The 19,490-nt window shown below is 40.2% G+C and overlaps 2 protein-coding genes across 13 annotated transcripts in view; one reads left to right on the forward strand and one right to left on the reverse strand.

Moving 5' to 3' along the window:
- Positions 1-19,490, forward strand: part of GIGYF2 (GRB10 interacting GYF protein 2) — a 74,422-nt gene that overhangs the window by 24,070 nt on the left and 30,862 nt on the right. For 10 of the 11 annotated variants that reach the window (XM_071437390.1, XM_071437388.1, XM_071437389.1 and 7 more), the window contains 2 exons: positions 4,573-4,684; positions 5,235-5,275. The exons of the other annotated variant lie outside the window; for it this stretch is intronic. In XM_071437390.1, coding sequence (XP_071293491.1) covers positions 4,573-4,684; positions 5,235-5,275 — 153 coding nt within the window. The remainder of the gene's footprint in view (positions 1-4,572; positions 4,685-5,234; positions 5,276-19,490) is intronic. 11 annotated transcript variants of the gene reach the window in all.
- On the reverse strand, positions 9,865-19,070 carry KCNJ13 (potassium inwardly rectifying channel subfamily J member 13). 2 transcript variants are annotated; one of them, XM_071437442.1, is made up of 3 exons: positions 18,923-19,070; positions 12,300-12,777; positions 9,865-11,469 (listed from the first exon to the last, which is right to left on the reverse strand). In XM_071437442.1, the coding sequence occupies exons 2-3, from the start codon at positions 12,775-12,777 to the stop codon at positions 10,847-10,849; spliced, it is 1,101 nt and encodes a 366-aa protein (XP_071293543.1). In that variant the 5' UTR covers positions 18,923-19,070; the 3' UTR covers positions 9,865-10,846. The 2 variants fall into 2 exon arrangements, with proteins under 2 accessions (XP_071293543.1, XP_071293542.1); XM_071437441.1 differs by having other exon boundaries at positions 12,300-12,780.

Raw genomic sequence — 19,490 nt, forward strand, 5'->3', positions numbered from 1 at the left:
ATGCTCTTGTAGCCAAGGACTTCAAGTTATTGATGAAAATTCAATAGAGGACTGTTGACGTTTACAAAACGTTGCTTGCAAGTAGCAGGGTTTAAATGCAATTTTGTTTTTTCAGGTTACAGTGAAAAGGACTTGAAATTTCTTGGGAGTTTTTTCACTAAATGAGCTGCCTCAACAGTTGGAAAACATTCTTATTGCACTGCAAAATTGCCTGGGTTCAAAAGGTTTTCTGGTGTTTTCCATGAACTTTACACAGTTGTATGCAGCAAAGCTGCTGCTGAGTCAGTGCAGGCTTCAGCTTTACCAAAATGAGATTTCTGTCTTGAAGGGACTTGCACCACAGCAGCTTTATAGAGGAATTTGCATGCGTGATTAGATTTGTTAATGAAGTTCCCTGACTGAGGCACAAATGACAGAATTGTGTTCCAGCATTTGAGAGCACGAGAAGCAATCTGTGCTGGGTTGGCAAGGGAAGGAAATGCTGGTAAAGGAGTGATATGGGTAGAACTCTAAATGGGATTCACTTACCAGTATTTAGAACTGCAAGATAACACTCAGTAAATATTCTCTGGGTGGTCACCCCAACTTTTACTGAAAATCCTTATGTTGTGATGATGAGAATGTGGTTACTATGTGGAAATTGCTTTGATTTTTGGTTTGTTGGTTTATTTTTTTTAAAATGAAGTTGTCGTCTCTGAAGAAACCAAGTGCTTGCACGTGACTCTTTTCTAATTGACTTGTTTTCCTGGTAGCTCCCTGTGGTGTGCAGTTAAGCCCTGTGCTTTGTGCTGGCAGGACTGGAATGTCAACATTCATGAATAAGAGCCTTGGATGAGGAGAGATTTAAATAGTCCCTGGAATGGGCTGTAAGCTTACCGACACTTTTGTTTGGTAGCTGTTCTCCCTTCTGGTTAAGGCTGTTATGAAGAGTCCTTTGCTTCCTATTAGAGCTCTTTCCCCCCCCACCCTCTGTGCCCTTTGTAATGTGTTTTTGCAGCTGTTGGAAAGTGTGTCAATGGTGTGAAAGTGTAATGTTTGCATATCTAAACAGCAGCAGTTGAGCTACAGTTATTCTGTTTTTCCCAAACAGTATTATGACTGTGACTGTAGATCCTAAACTCCATTTATGCTGTAATTTCAAGAATTTGCTTCTTGTGTTCCATAAGGCTTTAGGTTTCTTTCTAATGAGAATTATAATGACAGTTTGTGCTCGTGTCTTATATTTTTACTTAAATTCAAACTTGTCTATTTTTCAGGTTAGAGACTTAGCTGTTATGATTGCAGTGTCCAGTGGATTGATGTCCTCATCCTGAGGTTTTTGGGAAATTACTGAAATACAAATGATCCATTTGCTCCGCTCTGTTATTAAATGGCAGGGTTTATTGACATTTATTGACTTTGCATTCAGTACTTTGTGCAACATATGCACTTAATCTGCTGCTTATGTGCCAGGTATTTTTTTCAGAAGAGGCATTCTGTTTAAACTAAGCCAAGGAGTGCAGAAGCAGAAGGTCAGGTGGTGTGCTTACATGTGCAGTTTTATCCTCTCTGCAGGCATTTCTCATGCATTCTGTAACCAGCATTAGCTGTGCCCCAGTGTGCACTTTCAGGTCAGACTCACCCACATGGTACTTGCTGAATGACTGACTTTGCACACCACAGTTTCCCTTGAGTGGCTGCTTCTCTTCTGTAGCTTGGTAGGATCTGTTTGATGCTTCCCACACTGTGCTCTGCTTGGTGGCTGCAGGGGCTGCACATGTGCTTCTGCTTGCCACTCTTGGATGGGCCCATGTTGTTTCCACGCGTGGACGGGGTGGCAGCACAGCCAGGGCAAATGTGCTTCAGTAGCCCTGTCCAGTATTATGTGCTGTCACTGCAGCTGGCAGCTGAGTGCTGTGACCCCACAGGCAGCCTTAACCTGAATGCCTAAGGTCAATAGTTTGGACATTTTGCAAGGTTATCTTTTAATTCAGACCATTTTGGTGGCTGAGCACAACTGAAATACTGATGGACCACCATGCAGGGGTGGTGAGTGGGGGGAAGTTTCTCAGGCTGTGATTTCCCATACTTTTAAATGGCCATCAGCCTTGCTGCTGGGAAAACAACTAATTCTTGCTCTTGTACAGGACACTTGCTTTATTTGCTGGTGAAATGCCCTGTATCACCCAGGCTCTGGCTCTGGTGGTGTGTGGCTGCTCCCAGTGTGCAGCATGCACTCACCCTTGCAAGAGGAGCACTGCAGTGCTGCTGCTGCTCACTGTACAAGCCTGCTTTGTTTTTGTTGGGAAAGTGTATGTAACTTCCCACCTCTGCTACCTCAGAGACAGGAGATGAGTCAGTGCCTTTGTTCTGTTTTGATTCTATGAACTGCTTTTGCTTTATTATCTCTTGTGAGAGGAAGGAAGACAGCTTTCCTGTAGTGAAGAAATTAGGCATAGATTACTATTGGGTAAGCTGCTGAAACTTTCCTGGCTTTTATTTGTGAAGAATAAAAACTTTGAGTCCTTTTCTGGGGTTTTAGAGTACCCATAATGGTTTAACTGGATAAACATCATGCTGTTTTTGATGCTCTATCACCTCTTCCTTTTTCTTGCCTTTGCAACTTGTTTTACTATAGTCAACCTTGTTGTATCAGACTTGCCCTAGTGAAGGTGTTTCTAATAACTCTCTTAGGTTTGATGCTAATTTCTCCTCTCTCACCTTGAGTGCTCAGTCAGCTCCTCTGCCTGCCCCTGTGTAAAAGCAGCTATGCTGAATATGGCATGGGCTTGCTCAATTCCAAGGTGACCATAGTCTAGCAGAGCTAAAAGAAGGCATCTTGGCAAGAGAGTAAGGACTGAGAAAAACACAAAAGCGAAGAGGCTCAGCTGCCAGATGTTTGCAGCTCAGCATATTTCCTGAACTTGAAGATGTGGCCTCCATTAATGAATTTTGTTTATCTTTTTTGAGTTTGTCCAGTCTTCATCTGAACTTAGGCATCCCCAAAACTCTCTGGTAAGGAAGGCTGCATCTCTGTGATTCTGGGAGATCTGTCACTGATCAACTTTGCTGGTGATAGAACAGGATAGTTTGTCTGAAGGGAGTGTTAAAATTGTTCCTTATGCACCCTGCAACCTGTTCTGCTTCATACAAAAGCAGTTTTGTATTTAAAGACCCCAACTAGATTATCCATGGATCACTTTTTTTGTCTTTGCCTGGAAAGCAACTTTTTGCCCTTTTCACCTACCACCCCTTCTAAGAGATTTGGTATAGAATAGTAGAGAAACTGTTGCAACTGTCTTGATTATTTTAAATTTCTGTGGTCATAAGATACTGAAACATGGTATGATTCCTTGATATATCCAGATGTCCTTAGATTTTAAATGTAGAGGCTTTTAATTACTTTCTTCAGAAGACTGCAAGAACTGCGGTCCATTCTGAAGATGTTTGTTTCCTGTTTCATTTGGTCATTCTGTCTTCTGCGGATCACTGGCCAGGTTTGCACCTCGTACTTTGAGATGTTTTTTTTTTTTTCCTTGAAGCCAGGAAGAGAGAATTATGAAAAGATAGATGTTTGAGATACTTACCCAGCCAAGAATTCCTGTTACCAGGTGCTTTTTAGGTTTTAAACTTGACTGTAGAGTCTACATGTGTATGTAGGCAAGGCATTATCCTGACAGCGAGCTGAGAGGTGTTCCACTTGTTCATCTTCTTTCCATGAGGTCTTGAAATGGTAAATTAGTTGGTTAGAAATCTGCCATTTCTTCTGCTGGAGCACTGTGTGAAGCTGTGTTTGTCTTTTGTAGATCTGGAAACTTCACTCTATCCGTTAATCTAAGCAGTGCTGGAAGTTATTTTGATGAGCTGGGGCTGTATGTGGGTGTTGTTTTCCTGTTGTGTAGGGTTTGTTTTCTTTTACCCAAACACCCCATGCCTTTTCAAGCCCTCAAGTTGTGCTTTGAGATGCTTTGCTTGAGGCTTGGTACTTGGTAACTGCCTATAGAGAACCATTTACTGAGAAGGTCAGTAGGATAATTTCAAAGCTATAGCTAATATTCTCCTTCATTCTGACCTGCCTATAACCAACCATCCTGTGATCCTTCTTTTCTTCCCACTGATCCTGGGGGAGATTTTTGCTGGCAGTCACTAGAACTTAATAGCTTCCTTCTCCTTTATGACCCTTGACAGCAATAATTAGGAGTACATCCACAGTGCAGTGCCATTTTACTGGAGTTTGCTTTTAAAAGTAATCTGATTTTTATGTGTGAAGCACACGTGTGCAATGTGGATGTTGTGTGAACAATGCATACTTACTTGGTAATTTCTCTTGGGGGTAAGTATTTGTGTTTTTCTGCATCGTATTTATTTCAGAATTGTTTGCCTGTTCTGTCTGGTCTTGCACTTCTTAATAAGAATTTTTGGATAAGACTCTTTCTTCAGTCATTGTTCCTTTTTCCTTTTGTCCCAGATAATTTCACTGGGGCTTAAGACCGCAAGATTGGTTCTCAGAGACACCAGGAAAGGGAACCCTACCTGATTCTTTCAACTTCTATTATTATTTATTACAAACACTTGTGTTTTTTGTCTTTTCAGGCAGAGGCCGAGGAGAAAGCGGTTTCTACCAAAGAAGTTTTGATGAAGTGGAGGGTGGATTTGGGCGAGGAGGGGGCAGGGAAATGCACAGATCACAGAGTTGGGAGGAAAGGTAACAGAACTCTAGCACTTAAAGCTTTTTACACACATCTGTTCAGCTTCCATTTGTGCCTTTTGACTTCATAAAAACACTTTAGGAAAGGTAATTAGTTTTATCTGTGAGTGAAGTGTCTGAATTTCTAAGATGGAGTCAAACACAGTAATGTTTCTTGAGGCTCTGGAGAAAGTAAAAGAATATTTCTTGCAAAGATTTTTTTTCTGCTGAGTTCCTGGGAAGAAGGAGCTAACTACTTTAAGAGAACATAAATTACAACAGTTGCAATTGAAGTGCTGGTGCTAAGGATTTGCTTCAGTTTTAGTCTTGACATTGTTCACAGTACTTAGGGGCACATTTGAAAACATACCCAGTTCCCAAGGGCCGTGTGTGTATTGGTGTTCCTGAAAATTTCAGTTGTCACTTGGACCTCTAAAGGTAATGTCCATCAAGCTCTGATTTTAAAAAAGTTCCCACCAAGTGAAGAAAACCAGCAAAACCTATACCTAAAATGAGTTTTTGGAGTAGTTCCAAAACCTTACTTGAAACTTCTATTCTGCCTTTCTAGGGGAGACAGACGCTTTGAAAAACCAGGGCGAAAAGATCCAGGTATGGTTTTGTTACTGTGTGGGCAGAAAATGGGAGGGAGGAGCAGGGTGTGTTTGGGGGAAGGGATTTGTACATGTATCAGCCTTTCTTACTGCTCCAAGTATATTGTTGATGCAAGATTCATGATACTGTGCCAGGTTGCTAAGTGTGTTCTCAAAGTGTTGTTTCTCTTACTTTGTGTTGTTCTCACTATTGGACATTGAAGTGTGGTAGATAAGAAGCATGTGGAGTAAGTAGGTTGTGTTTATTTAATTAAGTTGTGATGTTTACAACTGGAAGGAAGTTCCTGTACCTCTGTGACAGAAGCCTTTGCTGATGAGCAGGCGTGCTCTGGTAATACGCCTTTTTCAGTGCAGCTTTAAACATTCCTGGTGAGGGCTATTTTGGTACCCAGGATTTCTTGACCATTTGACCTTTAATTTTTTTTGAATGCTTGATAGTGTGAGAGAGATCCCAGCATTGTCCTGAGGTTCCTGTGCTGATGGATTTACTGTTGATCAATTTAGTTAAGTCATCATCTGACCCTCCTGTTCAGTCTGGTTATCTGCTCTTCTGTCTCTTGTTCCTCCCCTGTTCTGTTTCTGAAATCCTTCACACTGGCTATGTTCTGGCAGAATGCTGGATTCTTAATTGTGGCCCAGTACATCTGAAGATCCAGCTGAACTTGACTTGGAATGGGTTTGTCATCTTGGAGATGAAACCTAGGTATTCTAAGGGTGGTGGGAACATCAGGGCAGCTCTGGCTACCTGATAACTGCAGTGACTTTTGCTGTGCAGGCTCATGTGCTGCTTGTTCTCTGGTGTGCCTCTTCTCTTTCTCCTATGCCTGTGTCTTCTCTATTTAGGATCCAAGGAATCTTTGGCTTTGCTAAATGAGTCTTGGCTACATACCCTCCTTGGTAATATGCTGAGAAAGCATAAATTAGAGCAGATATTTGCAGGTTGAATTTAAAGACAAACCCAAGGAGATCCAGTTGTAATTAGAAGTTGATAGGAATGTATTTTAATGCCTGCATAGCTGTTGGTATTTTTGTAGTGAGAGGAGCATAAATTGCCATATTTATAATTTTCTGGATTACCATGGTGACACATGCCATAGGAGTTTGCTTTCAAAGCTCTTCCAGTCCTCCCTCCATATAGGAAAGAGTGCTTTTATTTTTCTGCTTGTTAAGTTGAATGTCAACACAAAATTAAGATGTGTATGTTTTCCTCATTGTCTCCTTTAAAAAGAGGATACTTTTAGAAAATAATTTGATATTGGTCAGAGATTGACCAGTTTTAAATGTTAGCAGTGAAACTCGGGACTTTCCATGTATCTATATATTCACGAATTTTTTAGGAGAAAATGAAAATGGGGGAAAGTAAGTACTACTGAGATTTCAGGACTGCATTTTTTACAAAAGAAAAATGGATGTCGAAGTAGTATCTACCGCAGTTGATTTATTTATTTAGCTTCTTGTTGTTGTGATTAGAAATATAGCAATTCCAGTTCCAGGATATAGAATGTACCGCGTTTCTGATAAAGAAGGATGAAAGTATTGCATATTAGTATAGGAGCAGATTTCAGTATTTCTCAGTTGAAATTGAGGAGAATTTACAGTGTGCAAAATGTCCTTAGAGAAGTTGATGTCTGCCAGAAGTTAATCTGCAGCTAGTGTAGAGCATTTTGTGTTTGTAGCAGCTGCTAGTGATGAGGGCTCTGTTGAATGTGTCTTCCAAGAACTGTTCCCTGGGGAAGATGGTGTCCCTGGTGCAATTTGTTGGAAGCTCATTGTGAGCAATGATGTGCTTATTCTCAAATTATCAAACTTTTAGAGTACCTAATTGCTCTTCTTTAGTCTCTTGTATTTCTCTGCCAGTCAGTATGAGAGGCAAAAGACCTTCAATCTGTCTGAAGTTTTATTATAAAAATACTGTTTTAAAAACAGTATTGCTATGTTAGAGGTTAATGTTGCAGTAAGTGAGAAGACTATTTCTCTTCCCTTCACTTCCAAAGAGAGATAAGGTGGAGAGCACAGAAATATTGACATCAAGTGTTGGTCTGTTCTGACTCAAGCCTTGGTTAATTATAAGTAGTTATTGTTATGTAATGGCTTTCCAATGACAAAATATTTTGAGTATGAGAGAGGGTACAGATGTGCCAAAAGAAGTCCCAGGTTAATAGCAAGCACTAGTATCCACACAAACTATGGAAGCAGAAAGAAAAGGAATTGACATACAGGTTATAATTCAGGCTCACAGGCTTTAGCAAATGCCTGTACTGGTTTCTGATACCTTGGTTCAACTCCTTAGTTGAGATTTTATTCTGTAATTTTACCGTGTGTTTCAGTTTTTCCTGGCTGTTTCATAGAGCCTTGGATTCAGATTACATAATTTACTGGGTTGCCAACTTTTTCATGTTCTTTGTTCTGGAAGATCCCATTAGAGAATTATTAAGAAATCAAATATTTAATCACTTCTCGGTATTTGTAATGGAGGACAATGCAAGATCCCTCAATAAAAAATTGAGATTAAAAAAGTAATAGAAATTTAACAAATACTTATTTCTCAAATATGATCAGTATGCTGTTCTTAAAATTAATGATTGCTTTTTCAGTGCTCACAGTTTGTGAGGTCACATTTGACTGATTCTCATTATAAACCATATCTGTTCCTGGTTTCAGCATGCAGATTGAAGATGCACAAAGTATTTTTAAGTTTGTTGCAGATTGTCACAGTTCTGACAGACTTCACTTAGAACCCAGATTGTATTTGGAAGGCTGAGGCCATTAGCAAAGAAAATGAGCAAGTTGCTTTCTCGAGCATGTCTGTCTCTTCACAAAAGCTGCTTAATTTTCTGTGCAGCCTCCTGACTAATACCAGCTTAGTAGCTGAAGGGATTTGATTAGTTACCAGCAGTTAGAAACTGGTAGTGAATAATTGTTCTGTAGTTTAAACAAATCTGCTAGTAAGTCAGTTGTGGAACCTGGTTGAGTTCTGCTCTATGTGTGGGTTTTGGTTAGGTTCAGAAGACTTGCATATAAAAGGTGTGTTCAAGTGGCTATAAAAAGGATGTTGAATTTCTTTGAATCATACTTTCCCTCTCTCTGCCTGGCTTGTTCTCCTGCCATGTCTTGCTGGCAGGAGTTGTGTTCACAGAAGGTTCATCACTGGTTTGCTCTTGCTGTACTAAAGCATGGAGCGCTATGTTGGTGCATCAGAGCCTATCAGCAATTTTCCTAGGTTTCTACTCCAATTTGGGCCATGGCATCTTTCCAGTACTTTCAGAGATCCATGATTCACCAGTTCTCTGGAACTGTAAAAGCAATATTAATCTATTTTCTGCCCTTGTTCTGAAGTAACTACACAGTTCTTTGTCTAATTTGCTTCTGCAGTATCATTCAGTTTTGCATTCCAAAATGTAGTATTTGAAGATTGCATTTAGCATATACTAACAACATGTGTTTTCTTTATACTTGCTCTTGTACTCCCTTTTAAACCAAATCTGTAAAAAGAATTATTTTAAAACTGGGACGACTTCAAAGTATTGAGTCATGTAGAAATAAAAAAACCAGCCCACCTTTGATTAGATGTGAATTGAAATTAAAAATAGCTTTGTATACCTCTGGCTCTAAATCATGAGATTATAGTCCCATGTGATATATGGGAGAAACCATGCCTCACCCAGAATGCTGTCAAACATACCTCACAGAGCATGCTGCCCTCTTTCAGCCTTTACACAGGAGTCTGTTTTACTGCTCTTGCACTGCTTTTTAATTTGTAGGCCTCTTATTAATGTCTTACATTGATAGAGAATGTGGAAAAAATGCAAGAAATAATTAAAAATTATTGGTGTTGACACAAGGGTGGAAAAGGGTTCTTTAAATTGTGTATGAGTCAATAACTAAAAAAACAGTGATGAAGAGGGATGAAGGCAGTGTAACTTGATAGTGTGTTGCTCTCCACAATAATCACTAATGCTTGTCCCTAGAATGAAGTTTGGAAAAGATTTTGGGAGTGTCTGTGGTAAATCTGATCTCTCCGAGGTCTGCAATGGGGGAAGGCAGCACTTGAATTATTTTGGAATGAGAGCTCAGTTGGAACAAAAATGCGGCCCCTTCTTCCTCATTCCCTAACTGTGTGTGGAATGCTTCTGTGGGGTGACTCCCCAGACCCTAAAAACGAAAGTAGTTTTTTACTGGCCCCATTTGGGTTATGAGCACACTTCAGTGAGCAGTTTTGTGACTTGAGAAGAATTCAGTTTAAGCTATCTGGTCGAGTAGTTTGAGGCCATTTTTCCTGCTGCTGACCACTTGGATGACGTTAAGAGGAAGTATATTTGGTAATGTCTTATGCTGTTGTCAATGAAAGTTGCTATTTATGCCATCTGGGTTTCTGGGAGAAGTCTTTTACCTTTGAGAGGTAACTGTATTTTAATTCTACTTGAGTGTTCAGGTATGAACACCTAATAGGCACTGCTTTTGTTGAGAGCTTGGAAATAGTTATCCATCATTGTGTTTTTCCTTTAGCATCTTAAATTATTTAGGAGCTTCAGAGTGGCATCTTAATTGCAGTAGGCTTATGAGGCACTTAAATACAGAAGTCTCATGTATAGCTTGTTTTAATTTTTTATTTCAAAATTGATTCAAGTGTCTCTAAATATTTTTTGTGCTGTGTGTACAGGCAAAGATTGATGTTAGAAAGCATAAAATATCAATGGATGCAGTTCTACTTCTCATATATATAGTGCGTCCTTCTGGGTCAGATATACTTGAGACAAGCAGCACAAAGGTGAAAACATGTGGAATGTATGGGCCTTTAAAAAAAACTTCTACATTCATACATTCATTCATTAGAAATAGTTTTTTTTTTCCACTGCTAAATAATTTATTCACTGTTTTCAAATAAGAAAAAATTTCCATTGCAGTATTTGTCATATACACTGAGATTTTTTGATAGTGTCTTCATAGACCTGTCTGAGAGTGAGATGCTCTCTTATTTGGCAGAATGAAGAACTTCACTTAGGATATATAATTCTGCTTAATAAGCACAGCTGGAGTGCTGTTCACTGCCATGAGAGATTGGCAGGACTTTCAGCCATCGAAAAATGATGTAAGTCTGTATTCCCAAAGAGCTAGAAGAGAGAATAGCAAAGCTAGGCTTTTGGATGAACAGAGTTACTTGTACCAGAACTCATGTATTCACTGAATGACCCCACATTGTTTCCTGCTTTTGTTTTGTTGTCCATTTTGTCACAAGCTGGTTAATTATGACTTTGGTCAGCTTTAGGAGTTTTGAAGATCTCTCCTTTTGGGGTCATGGTGAATTCAGCAGAAAGCTCTTCTAATTTCCCAAGAATTAGTACTGTGATTCAGGCACCTGACTTCATGCTGGGTGGTTAATGCAGCCTCTCATCAGTGGGCACACACATTCTCTTCGCTCTGTATATCACATTGTAATCAGAAGGATGGGACTACAAGAGAGAGATCACTAGAAGATGGCAGGGCAGGCAGGGAAGTAAGTTTTTAAACTGAACCCACAAGTTTAATGTAATAATAATTAAAAAAGCACAAAGTTCAAGGTTTGCTCTGTCTACTTTGTGAGGCCAGTCTCAGAGAGTTGGAAGCTGTCGCTATGCTGTCCATTGATGCGGATCTCCTTGTCAGTCCTTTTTGGACGCTCTGAGTCAGGTGCAGCTGGGTGCTCAGGAATAGTCTTGTCAAAATTCTCCATCTTGGTCTGGTATTCGCCTTTGGCGTTGCGGGCTAGCAGGCAGGCGAAGCGGTGGTACACCAGGATCTCTGACGGGAGGTAGGATGTTCTCCTCTGGCACGTTTCTCCTGTGCCCTCTTGCACAGCTGACAGGAAAACAACCAGCTCAAAGTGGGGAGGAGCTGCTCTCCAAAGGAGAGCAGCCAGTGGGCTGGATGCAGTGATGGTGTGGTAGTAGGTCAGAGGGAAAATGAAAAATGGATACTCATGTGCAGTGATGCTGTCCAGGTGAAAGTCAATGGTAGTTTGGTGCAGCTGGCCACTCTCCTGTTCTTGGTAAAGTATAGCAGAGACCTGGACGTTGGTCAGGGGGCTGGAGCGAGTGTTGGCCACCTGGAACATGAGCTGAGGCTTCCCCTCGCTGTATGTGACCACGGCGGAGCGAGAGAAGCGGATGGAGAGTGCCCGGTTCTTTGGGCGTGCGATCTTGGCCACGAAAGCACCTGGGGCATGGGAAAGAACAAACTCAGTGTGAGCACAGGGCCTGGGCTGGCTCCCTGCGGGTTCCAAGGGAGCAGAAACAGACTGAGGCGGGAAAGACCATTTTTGGAAACTGTTAGGTTGGCATCATATTAACCTGCTTTTGTTCAAAGAAGTATAGCTTTCCTAAAATACTTATTTTTCTAAGTTATGGTCACTTATTAATATTTGGAAGTTAACTGTAGCTGTAAGGAGGCTGTTAGCTTGCCCCAATTTACTGTAATTGGAACTGATCTTGATATGTTACACTGTAGAAGCTCTTTCTAATACACAGTAAACTAGCCTATGTATTTTCAAAGTATTTTGAGTTACTTTAAACATGAAGAATATTTTAAATAACTTAAAATACCTCAGAATAGCTGTGACATTGTAAGAACTTAGGTACCAAGGAATACATAAACACTGAGTTAAAGATCAATGAAGATAGCTCAGCTAGATGAAAGTACACATTAAAAATCAAAACAAATTGACTTTAAATATTGTAATTATATGGTAATAGCTGAGAGAATGGTATAAGAAATAAATGATTGAGAGCGATATGTTGTGATCCACCACAAGTATTTTCCAACTAATATTGAAATTCTTAAGTCCAGATATTGATAACACCTTATTTGTCTTTTGTTGATTAAAGGCATTTAAGTTCTAGTACGACATAGCTGGAGTCTTGTCATCCTTGTAGTGGCTGCCCTAATTGTTCTTTCATATATCAAAATGAACAGTATTTATTTCTAGCACTATTCTTAAATCTACTTGTTACACCTGTTGGGTGTAAAGATGCAGCAGGAAGGATTACCTGTGAGGAAGGCTTCTAGCATGAGCCCCAGGACCATCTGGATTGCCAGCAGTGCAATGGCACTGGGACAGTCCCCACTTGGGAACATGGTGCCGTAGCCAATCGTGAGTTGTGTCTCCAGCGAGAAGGAGAAGGCAGCTGTAAAACTGGTGACGTACTTGACACATATAGTGTGGTTGTCAGGTGGAGCATCGTGGTCCAGCTCCAGGTCCCCATTCATCTCAGCCAGCAGATACCAGAGCACTGCAAAGACCAGCCAGTGAAGGACAAAGGAAGCGGAGAAGACGAGCATCATCCATCTCCAGCGCATGTCCATGAGTATCCCCCACACGTCTCGGAGGTACGACACACCTCTGCCTTGGGCCCCGGCCATGTGGAACGTGCTGTGCCCATCCTTGGTCACCAGCCTCAGGGACCTCTGAGTCAGGAGGGGAGCGCTGGACTTGGTGTTATTGCTCTCTAGCGTGTCTGTCGTCATCTTCTAGAAAGGAGAAGAAAGGAAAAAAAAGTGATACAATGCCACATATTTGTATTTTGCCTAATGGTCACAGCTTCTGACACATCAGCAGGGGTAGAAATACTGCAGCCAACAAAGGAGGGCTTATACATTGCAATCCAGAGAAGATTAAGTCAGGAGCCTGGAGAGGAATTTACCACTGTTTGTGGTAATACTTTGCTAGAAAAGATTAGGTTGAAAAATCTGACTACTTCTCAAATTCTCCCTGCTTAGCTGTTGAAATAAAAATGTCATACTTTACCTTCCTAAATTTACATAGGGGTCACATGCTTTAATGCTTTAGGGGTGAGTGGGATGGGATTAGGCATACTGTGTGTGAAAAGAAACTGAATTTTGCTGATTATATCAGATTTTGTAACTTGTTTTGAGCAGAGTATAATAATTTACCAGTACTATTATGAATACTATTAACAGTAGTATAGTACTAAGGAAAGAATGTTTGTTGTATTATCTCTAACATATTTATGCATTTTTGGGCAATGTTGTACTATAGTGTCTTACTAGCCCTTTCTGACTCTTCTAGCTCAAGAATTGTCTCCTGTCTGCACCCACCATGTCTAGTTAAACAGAATTAGGATATTCAGGGCAGAGCTACTTCTGGGAGTCTGAGGCTGTTTATGTAAGGATCAGGTAAAAAGAGGCCAGGAGAGCAATTCAGAAAATACACTGTGACATATTTTCCAGTCTAGTCTGCCTGAGCAGTTCAATTTTTACTAGTGACCAAATAAAATAGGACAGCAAGCATATGGGAATTAAAGTAGAATTGCAGATATGGGAAGCAAAATGGATATCTGTAGGTACTTGGCATATTAGGTCTTTGGTTGCTTTTAAACCTCAGAGCTTGTGGAATTTGCTGGAGCTGGTGAATGTCTTTTGAAAAGACAGTGGTCACTCAAATCCAAACATTTTATATATGTATGTTTAAAGTTCACCTGGGGCAGATTAAAATTAAGTACAGGTTTGTGTAAAATAGAGACTTGATGAGGTGTACAACCTGTTTAAAGAAGGTTGTGAGGAAGCTTGCTAGAACAACAGAGAATTTAAGAATACCTGTAAATTCTGCAAATGATAATTATATATGGTGTATTTAGTCAGTTTTGGTTTTCTATTGATTTTGACTTCTCTTTGAATAATGGCTGCTTCAGTCTATTACATTTTTTCATAGAGGAGTTGGATTTTTCCCTTTCAACAGTACCATCTTAATTTTCTCTTGAAATGCATTAGAAGTAAGGGTCCTGAAATTCAGAATGAATTTATGGTAGGTGAAAATTTGTCTTGTGATCTTTGATCCCATTAACCAGCAGTTTACATGCCTGTTTGCTTAACCTTCAACCAAATTTTAGTAACTACAGAAGATTCTCTTTTGCTTTTGCTTGTGTTTAATGCCTGCTGAAGTACAAGGATTGACATCACAGTGACTATTTAGCTAATTTTTGTTTTCTTTTCTCAAAACCATCCAGCTATTACTTCTATCCATGCTGTAGTCAGAGGGAGATAAAGTAGATGATGGCCTGAGTGGAATTTGGTGGTTTTCCCCTTATTTTAATTTTCCAGTTAACATCTCCCAGGAGGAATTTTTTGAAATAATTCCCTGTGTCAGAGACTGCAGCGGATTTAGCGAGGTTTTCCTGGCACATGGTACCAGGCTACTTTTCTTGGGGGATTTTGGTTGTAGTCCATCCACCTTCACTGAGTTGACTCTTCAGTCTGCTGCATAGCTCCCTGAATGGCAGTTCTCACTCTTGCTGTACAGTAACCTGAATGTAATTATATGTATTTCAGTCATCCAATGATTAGTGACTTGTCTATAGAGCACAGTTCTTGTGCTAAGATTTAGATGAGCCCTTGTGGAGACCTTGAAGGCCCTGGAAAATGGGCATCTCTGGATGGAAAGGATTATGAGGACCATGCTCAAAATGAGCTCTGAACAGTGCCTTGGTTTTATCAGAGTAAGCAGGACTCACAAGAAACACTTCCTTGTTTTAATAGAGAACACTTACAGAGCAAATGCCTCTGAGTGAATCATGCATTCAAAACGAACCAGCAAACCAACAAAAAACCCAAAACAACAAAGCACAACAAAAAGCCAAAGCTTCTGGTTTTGTGTAAATTCTTGTGGTACTTTGAGGGCAGGATCTGCTTTGTAGACTCTAAGCAATATGGGTTTACAGAACAAATAGATGTTGTGGAAATGATTCTGATGCTGACTGATTGGTGACAGAAGCCTTTCTGTGGTGTTATGTACATTAAGAAAAAAGGGAAAACATTCTTAAGATGGTACATTATTTTTGGCTGTGCTTCAGATTTTCTCATGAGTGCTAAGGCTGTGTGTTTGAACACTACAGACTTAGAGCAAATGCAGTCACCATTATAGGATCTCAGATTTGTTGATTAAGGAGCTTCTTGGGGTGGTGATTAATCACTTAATGTTGTCTTAAACTCTGAAAAAAGGTTCTTTAGGATTTATTCAATGGAGGAGGGTTGATTCCTGACAGATTTTGAAGAAACCTGAGAAAGGGAACCTACATTAGCCCCCAACAGCACATTTCAGAACAGTCCTGTGACTCTGCTCCTTGAGACTCCCAAGCAGGTGAATTTGCCTTCTGAGTTTAACCAGGTTATGCACTGGTACAGTGATCTGATTTTTCTAGTCTAGGACTGTTAAAAATGTTAGTTTTCTGTTTCAGTGGCAGGGGTAGCATTGGAAATGTGTGAGTTCCAAAACCCCTTTTTTCAAGTGCTGTTGTTGATGGATTAAGAGCCACAAGTCTTGGAGTGAGAAAAACAGATGAGAAATTGCAAATAGATGCTGAGAGCAGTGCAGGTGTGAGTATGAGGCAAAAGAGTAACTGCCCCCTGGAAAATAGCTTACCCAGGTTGGAGGATCAGTCCTCTCTATTCTCAAAAGCAGGGGCAGCTTAGGAGCAGATGTGACTTTGAATTTAGAAAGTGTTAATGTCTTCTGTCTACTCCTTTCCTTGCCCATAGTCAAAAAATAAATACCTTCTTTCCTTGTTAGTGATAAATTAATGAAGTTACAAAGTACAATTCAGAGCACCTGATTCAATCCCCTGCCTGGCATGGTCCTTGATTGACCCCATATTAATCCCCATTTCAGTGTATGTTTTAGGAAAGACATTCAAATCTTCAACTTGAGAAGAAAAATTCAGTGTTTTTTGGAGAATGCTTGTCTCTGCTATAACAAACATGCAATGTTTCTTATCCAGGTTTGTCCAGTGATCTCTCAACACCCTTTGTGTTGTGTTATTTGGTGGGTTTTGTTTTTTCTGATTCCTGACTTATGCAACTGTTGATGAAGCTTTGGTGTTTCTTGTACCTCCATTTCTCAGCTGATGGCCCCTGACTAGAAAGAGAGGAACTGTCAGAAATCACTTTTCTAAACCTCTTTTGGCATGGTGACCAGTCCCTTATCACACATTTGCTGTGTGTAATCCTTCCTGTTTACCTTCCCTTGAAAGCTAAATTATCACCAACACTACTGTGTCAGTTTGTTCTTAGCTTTTTTTGGTTTTCAGTCTTTTTATCATCTTCTCCCTCATCCTGGCTTCTTTCTTTTAAACACTTCTCTAAGACAAATCAAGGTAGGGTGAGTACTAATTTTTAAAAAAATCACAGATTCCTTCTAGCAGTGGGACAGGTTCTAAACTGACCTGGCTGGCTAATGATTTATGTGTGATAAAACCTTGCATTACAGCTTTGGGATGTTGCTTGCATTTCTGAAATTCATGATCCAGCATGTGGCTCTCCCATGCTTTGCTTTTTAGATTGAGCTCATCTTCCTTGTGTTGTAACAGCCTTTACTGCATTCTGTTGACTTTCTGTTCCATGCCGCCATGGAACAGAAAGTCAACAGAATGCAATAAAGGATTGCACCATTTGACTTTCTGTTCCATGCCACCACGTTGATTTTCTCTCCTTTCCTCTTGCTTAGCTTTTTCTTAGGACTTTGGTAGGGTTGCAGGGAAACTTATTGGCAGCACTATCTTAATTAAATTTGCCTTCTCAGTTGAAGGCATTCAAAGTGACGCTTCCAGCCTGTTCTCAGCTTGATATACAAATACATCTGCAACCTTTTGAGGAGCCTGAGTGAGGAGTTGTGTTCAGAGGAGACTTCTGCAGTGTTGCCCTACTTGCCCAGCTTCTAGTCTTAACAAAGTCTGTTCTAATTGACCTTGGAAGGGATTTGAAACAGTTTATGCTGTGCTGCTTCATTCTGACAGGAAAGTGGTCTTGAGGACTTGCTATTTTCTGGGAATGACTGCAAAAACTGCTTTATAACTGCAGCATCATTCCAAGCAAGATTTACTAGAATCTGTGTGGTGGCATGCCCCTGTGGGGATGTGTACATTCATTCTTTACCTGGCCTGGCTTTGCATGATCATGTACAAGCTTCAGATTTAAACCTTGTCTGCTCTGAGCTGGGATTGTGCAGGTCTGTTGCTGCCTCTGCGCTTTGCAACAAGAACAGACTAAGATTAGGATTTGTAAAGGCATTTTTCATGCTATTAAAATGGCTATTCTGTGTGGTTTTATTTTTAGATTATTGTGTATTTTTTTTAGACTGAATGGCCATCCTTGGAGATGCTCTGGCGTTATTATTAGGAAATGGAGTTTTTTTTCAGTATGGATGAAATTACTGAGTCGTATAACTTACATTAGGGGACAGTCTTAGAAATGTAGGAGGTAATTCAGCTTGAGAAGCTGCATTGGTTGAAAGCTCATGCTTCTGTTGTGAGTAGAACAGTTAACATTTCAAACATATTTGTCCTTTTGGTTTTGTAGCTAATGCCTCATTGAGATGAATGGAAATAGTTTGTGACAAAACTGTTACTTCTGAGCAGTGTGCAGAATTAAGATAAGCTTTCAGGACTTGTTACATTTATAAGTAGGTCTTGTTAAAATGGAAACTTGAATTTGTTGACCCCAAGTTACTTTTTTTCGAAGCAAGTGCCATAAAGGATAGGATGTGAGAGCTCATACTTTGGACTTTCTGTGACAGTTTATTACTCAATGCACTTTAAAGAAAGAGGTGATAAAATGGGAGAGTATGTCTCCTTTTATATGCAGGAAAAAAAGCTGCTTCTATACTTGATTTCTGGGAAGCTAAATAGTGCTCCATTTTATATATAATGTATTTTCACATAAGTACTCTGAGGATCCATATGAACACTAATTCTTGATTTTGAAGTAGCACTTGGCTGGACCAACTAGTCTGGCCACTTTTGGAGAAGCAGAAAAGCAACATTTAAGCAAAGTCTTAGTAAAGGTTGTAAAATATTCCTGTATATATTCAATTCTTATAAAGAAACTTAAATGCAGATTTAAATATTAGTAACAGAGGAGTAATTTGATAGTTACTAGGGAGGGTTTTATGTGATGTAAGGCTGCAGAAGTTTGCTGCCACCCTTTTTTTGTGGAACTTGCTGTTTTTGAGGAGCAGTCCTGCCCTGTGAGATGCAGGCTTTCCCTTGGCTTGCCTGGAATGGCTGAGTTGTGCAGGACAGAGGAGTTCACTCCATGTCCCTGTGTGGAGTCCTGGGCAGCGGTGCCAGCTCACTCTGCCTCCATAAGCACAGGGATGAATGCATTGATTGAAAGATTGAAAACTCTTGATATGTGAGATGTAATTGGAGATGGTAAAAGCAAATTTGAAGATGTGAAGCTTGTCTCTTTTAATTTGTGATGGAACTGAGTGCTGAGTTATGAGTGCAGCAAGGTGAGGATGTCTTTTTCAAAATTCTTGGCCAATTTCATGACACCCACCTGCTGGAGCTTGCAAATGCTCCCTGTCTGCAGAGCCTTTCCAGCACTTATCTCAAAAACTTTCTGAAAAAATACAGCTTAAAGACGTTGGATTTGCTCTCTGTGCTCTTAGGGCTCTGGTCACCTGAGACAGCATTTTCTTCTTTTTGAGGGGGAAAAATCAACAACCATTTTGTTTAAGGTGACAGTTTAGCAAGTTTTAGAAATGAAACTCTCTGCTCTGAAAAGAACTTGGATTTTTTTGATTAAAGAGTGACAGAACAATTTAAATTATACAATAAGAAAAAAAAAAAGAAAAAACAGGATGGTTTTGTGTACTTACCAATCTTTAGAGGGTCTTTGTGCAGGAGGAGGGGATAACCTGGGCTCCAGGAGAGGGACTGCTCTGGTCTGGTGTACTGGTCCCAGCACTAGTAAGAAACTTCCCACAACGGGTTGGTAAAGATTAAAAAAAACCCCCAAAACCTTTAAAAATGGGTTTGTATGTCTCATTCCTGTGTTTATATGCTGGGGGGATTGGTTTGCATCTGAAGCTGATTTGATTGGTCATTTTGCCTGCAGGGGGGCTGGTTGGCTCTGATCATGTGGAAAAGAATGCTGGTTTGTTAGGAGCATTTCTTTACCCAACACAAACTCTTAGCAGCTAAGGAGAAATCCTCAAACACTTACTTGGAGAAGGGTGCCTTCCTCCTCACCTCCTTAATCAAGATAAGTTTTTAGGTTTGTATAACCTAAAATTTTGCATGAAAGTAGAAAAGGCCAAAATTCCCTTGGAAAAGTTCCTGTATTGCTGCTGAAAGCCCACACTGTTCACTGATATATTTTCTCTAACCAGTGTGAGCTACTGTTCATTTGGGTGAAGAGAGAATAGACACTCTTGTGTCCCCCTG

This window comes from Agelaius tricolor, unplaced genomic scaffold (assembly GCF_023055355.1).
Source record: "Agelaius tricolor isolate 1412-34295 unplaced genomic scaffold, bAgeTri1.0.p SCAF_12, whole genome shotgun sequence".
Lineage (NCBI taxonomy): Eukaryota > Metazoa > Chordata > Aves > Passeriformes > Icteridae > Agelaius > Agelaius tricolor.

Bases quoted from the DNA above. Each gene is read 5' to 3' on its own strand.
- KCNJ13 (XM_071437442.1), bottom strand. From the start codon at position 12,777: ATGACGACAGACACGCTAGAGAGCAATAACACCAAGTCCAGCGCTCCC. The intron at 11,470-12,299 runs GTAATCCTTCCT...CCCATGCCCCAG, and splicing joins GCTAGAAGCCTTCCTCACAG to GTGCTTTCGTGGCCAAGATC.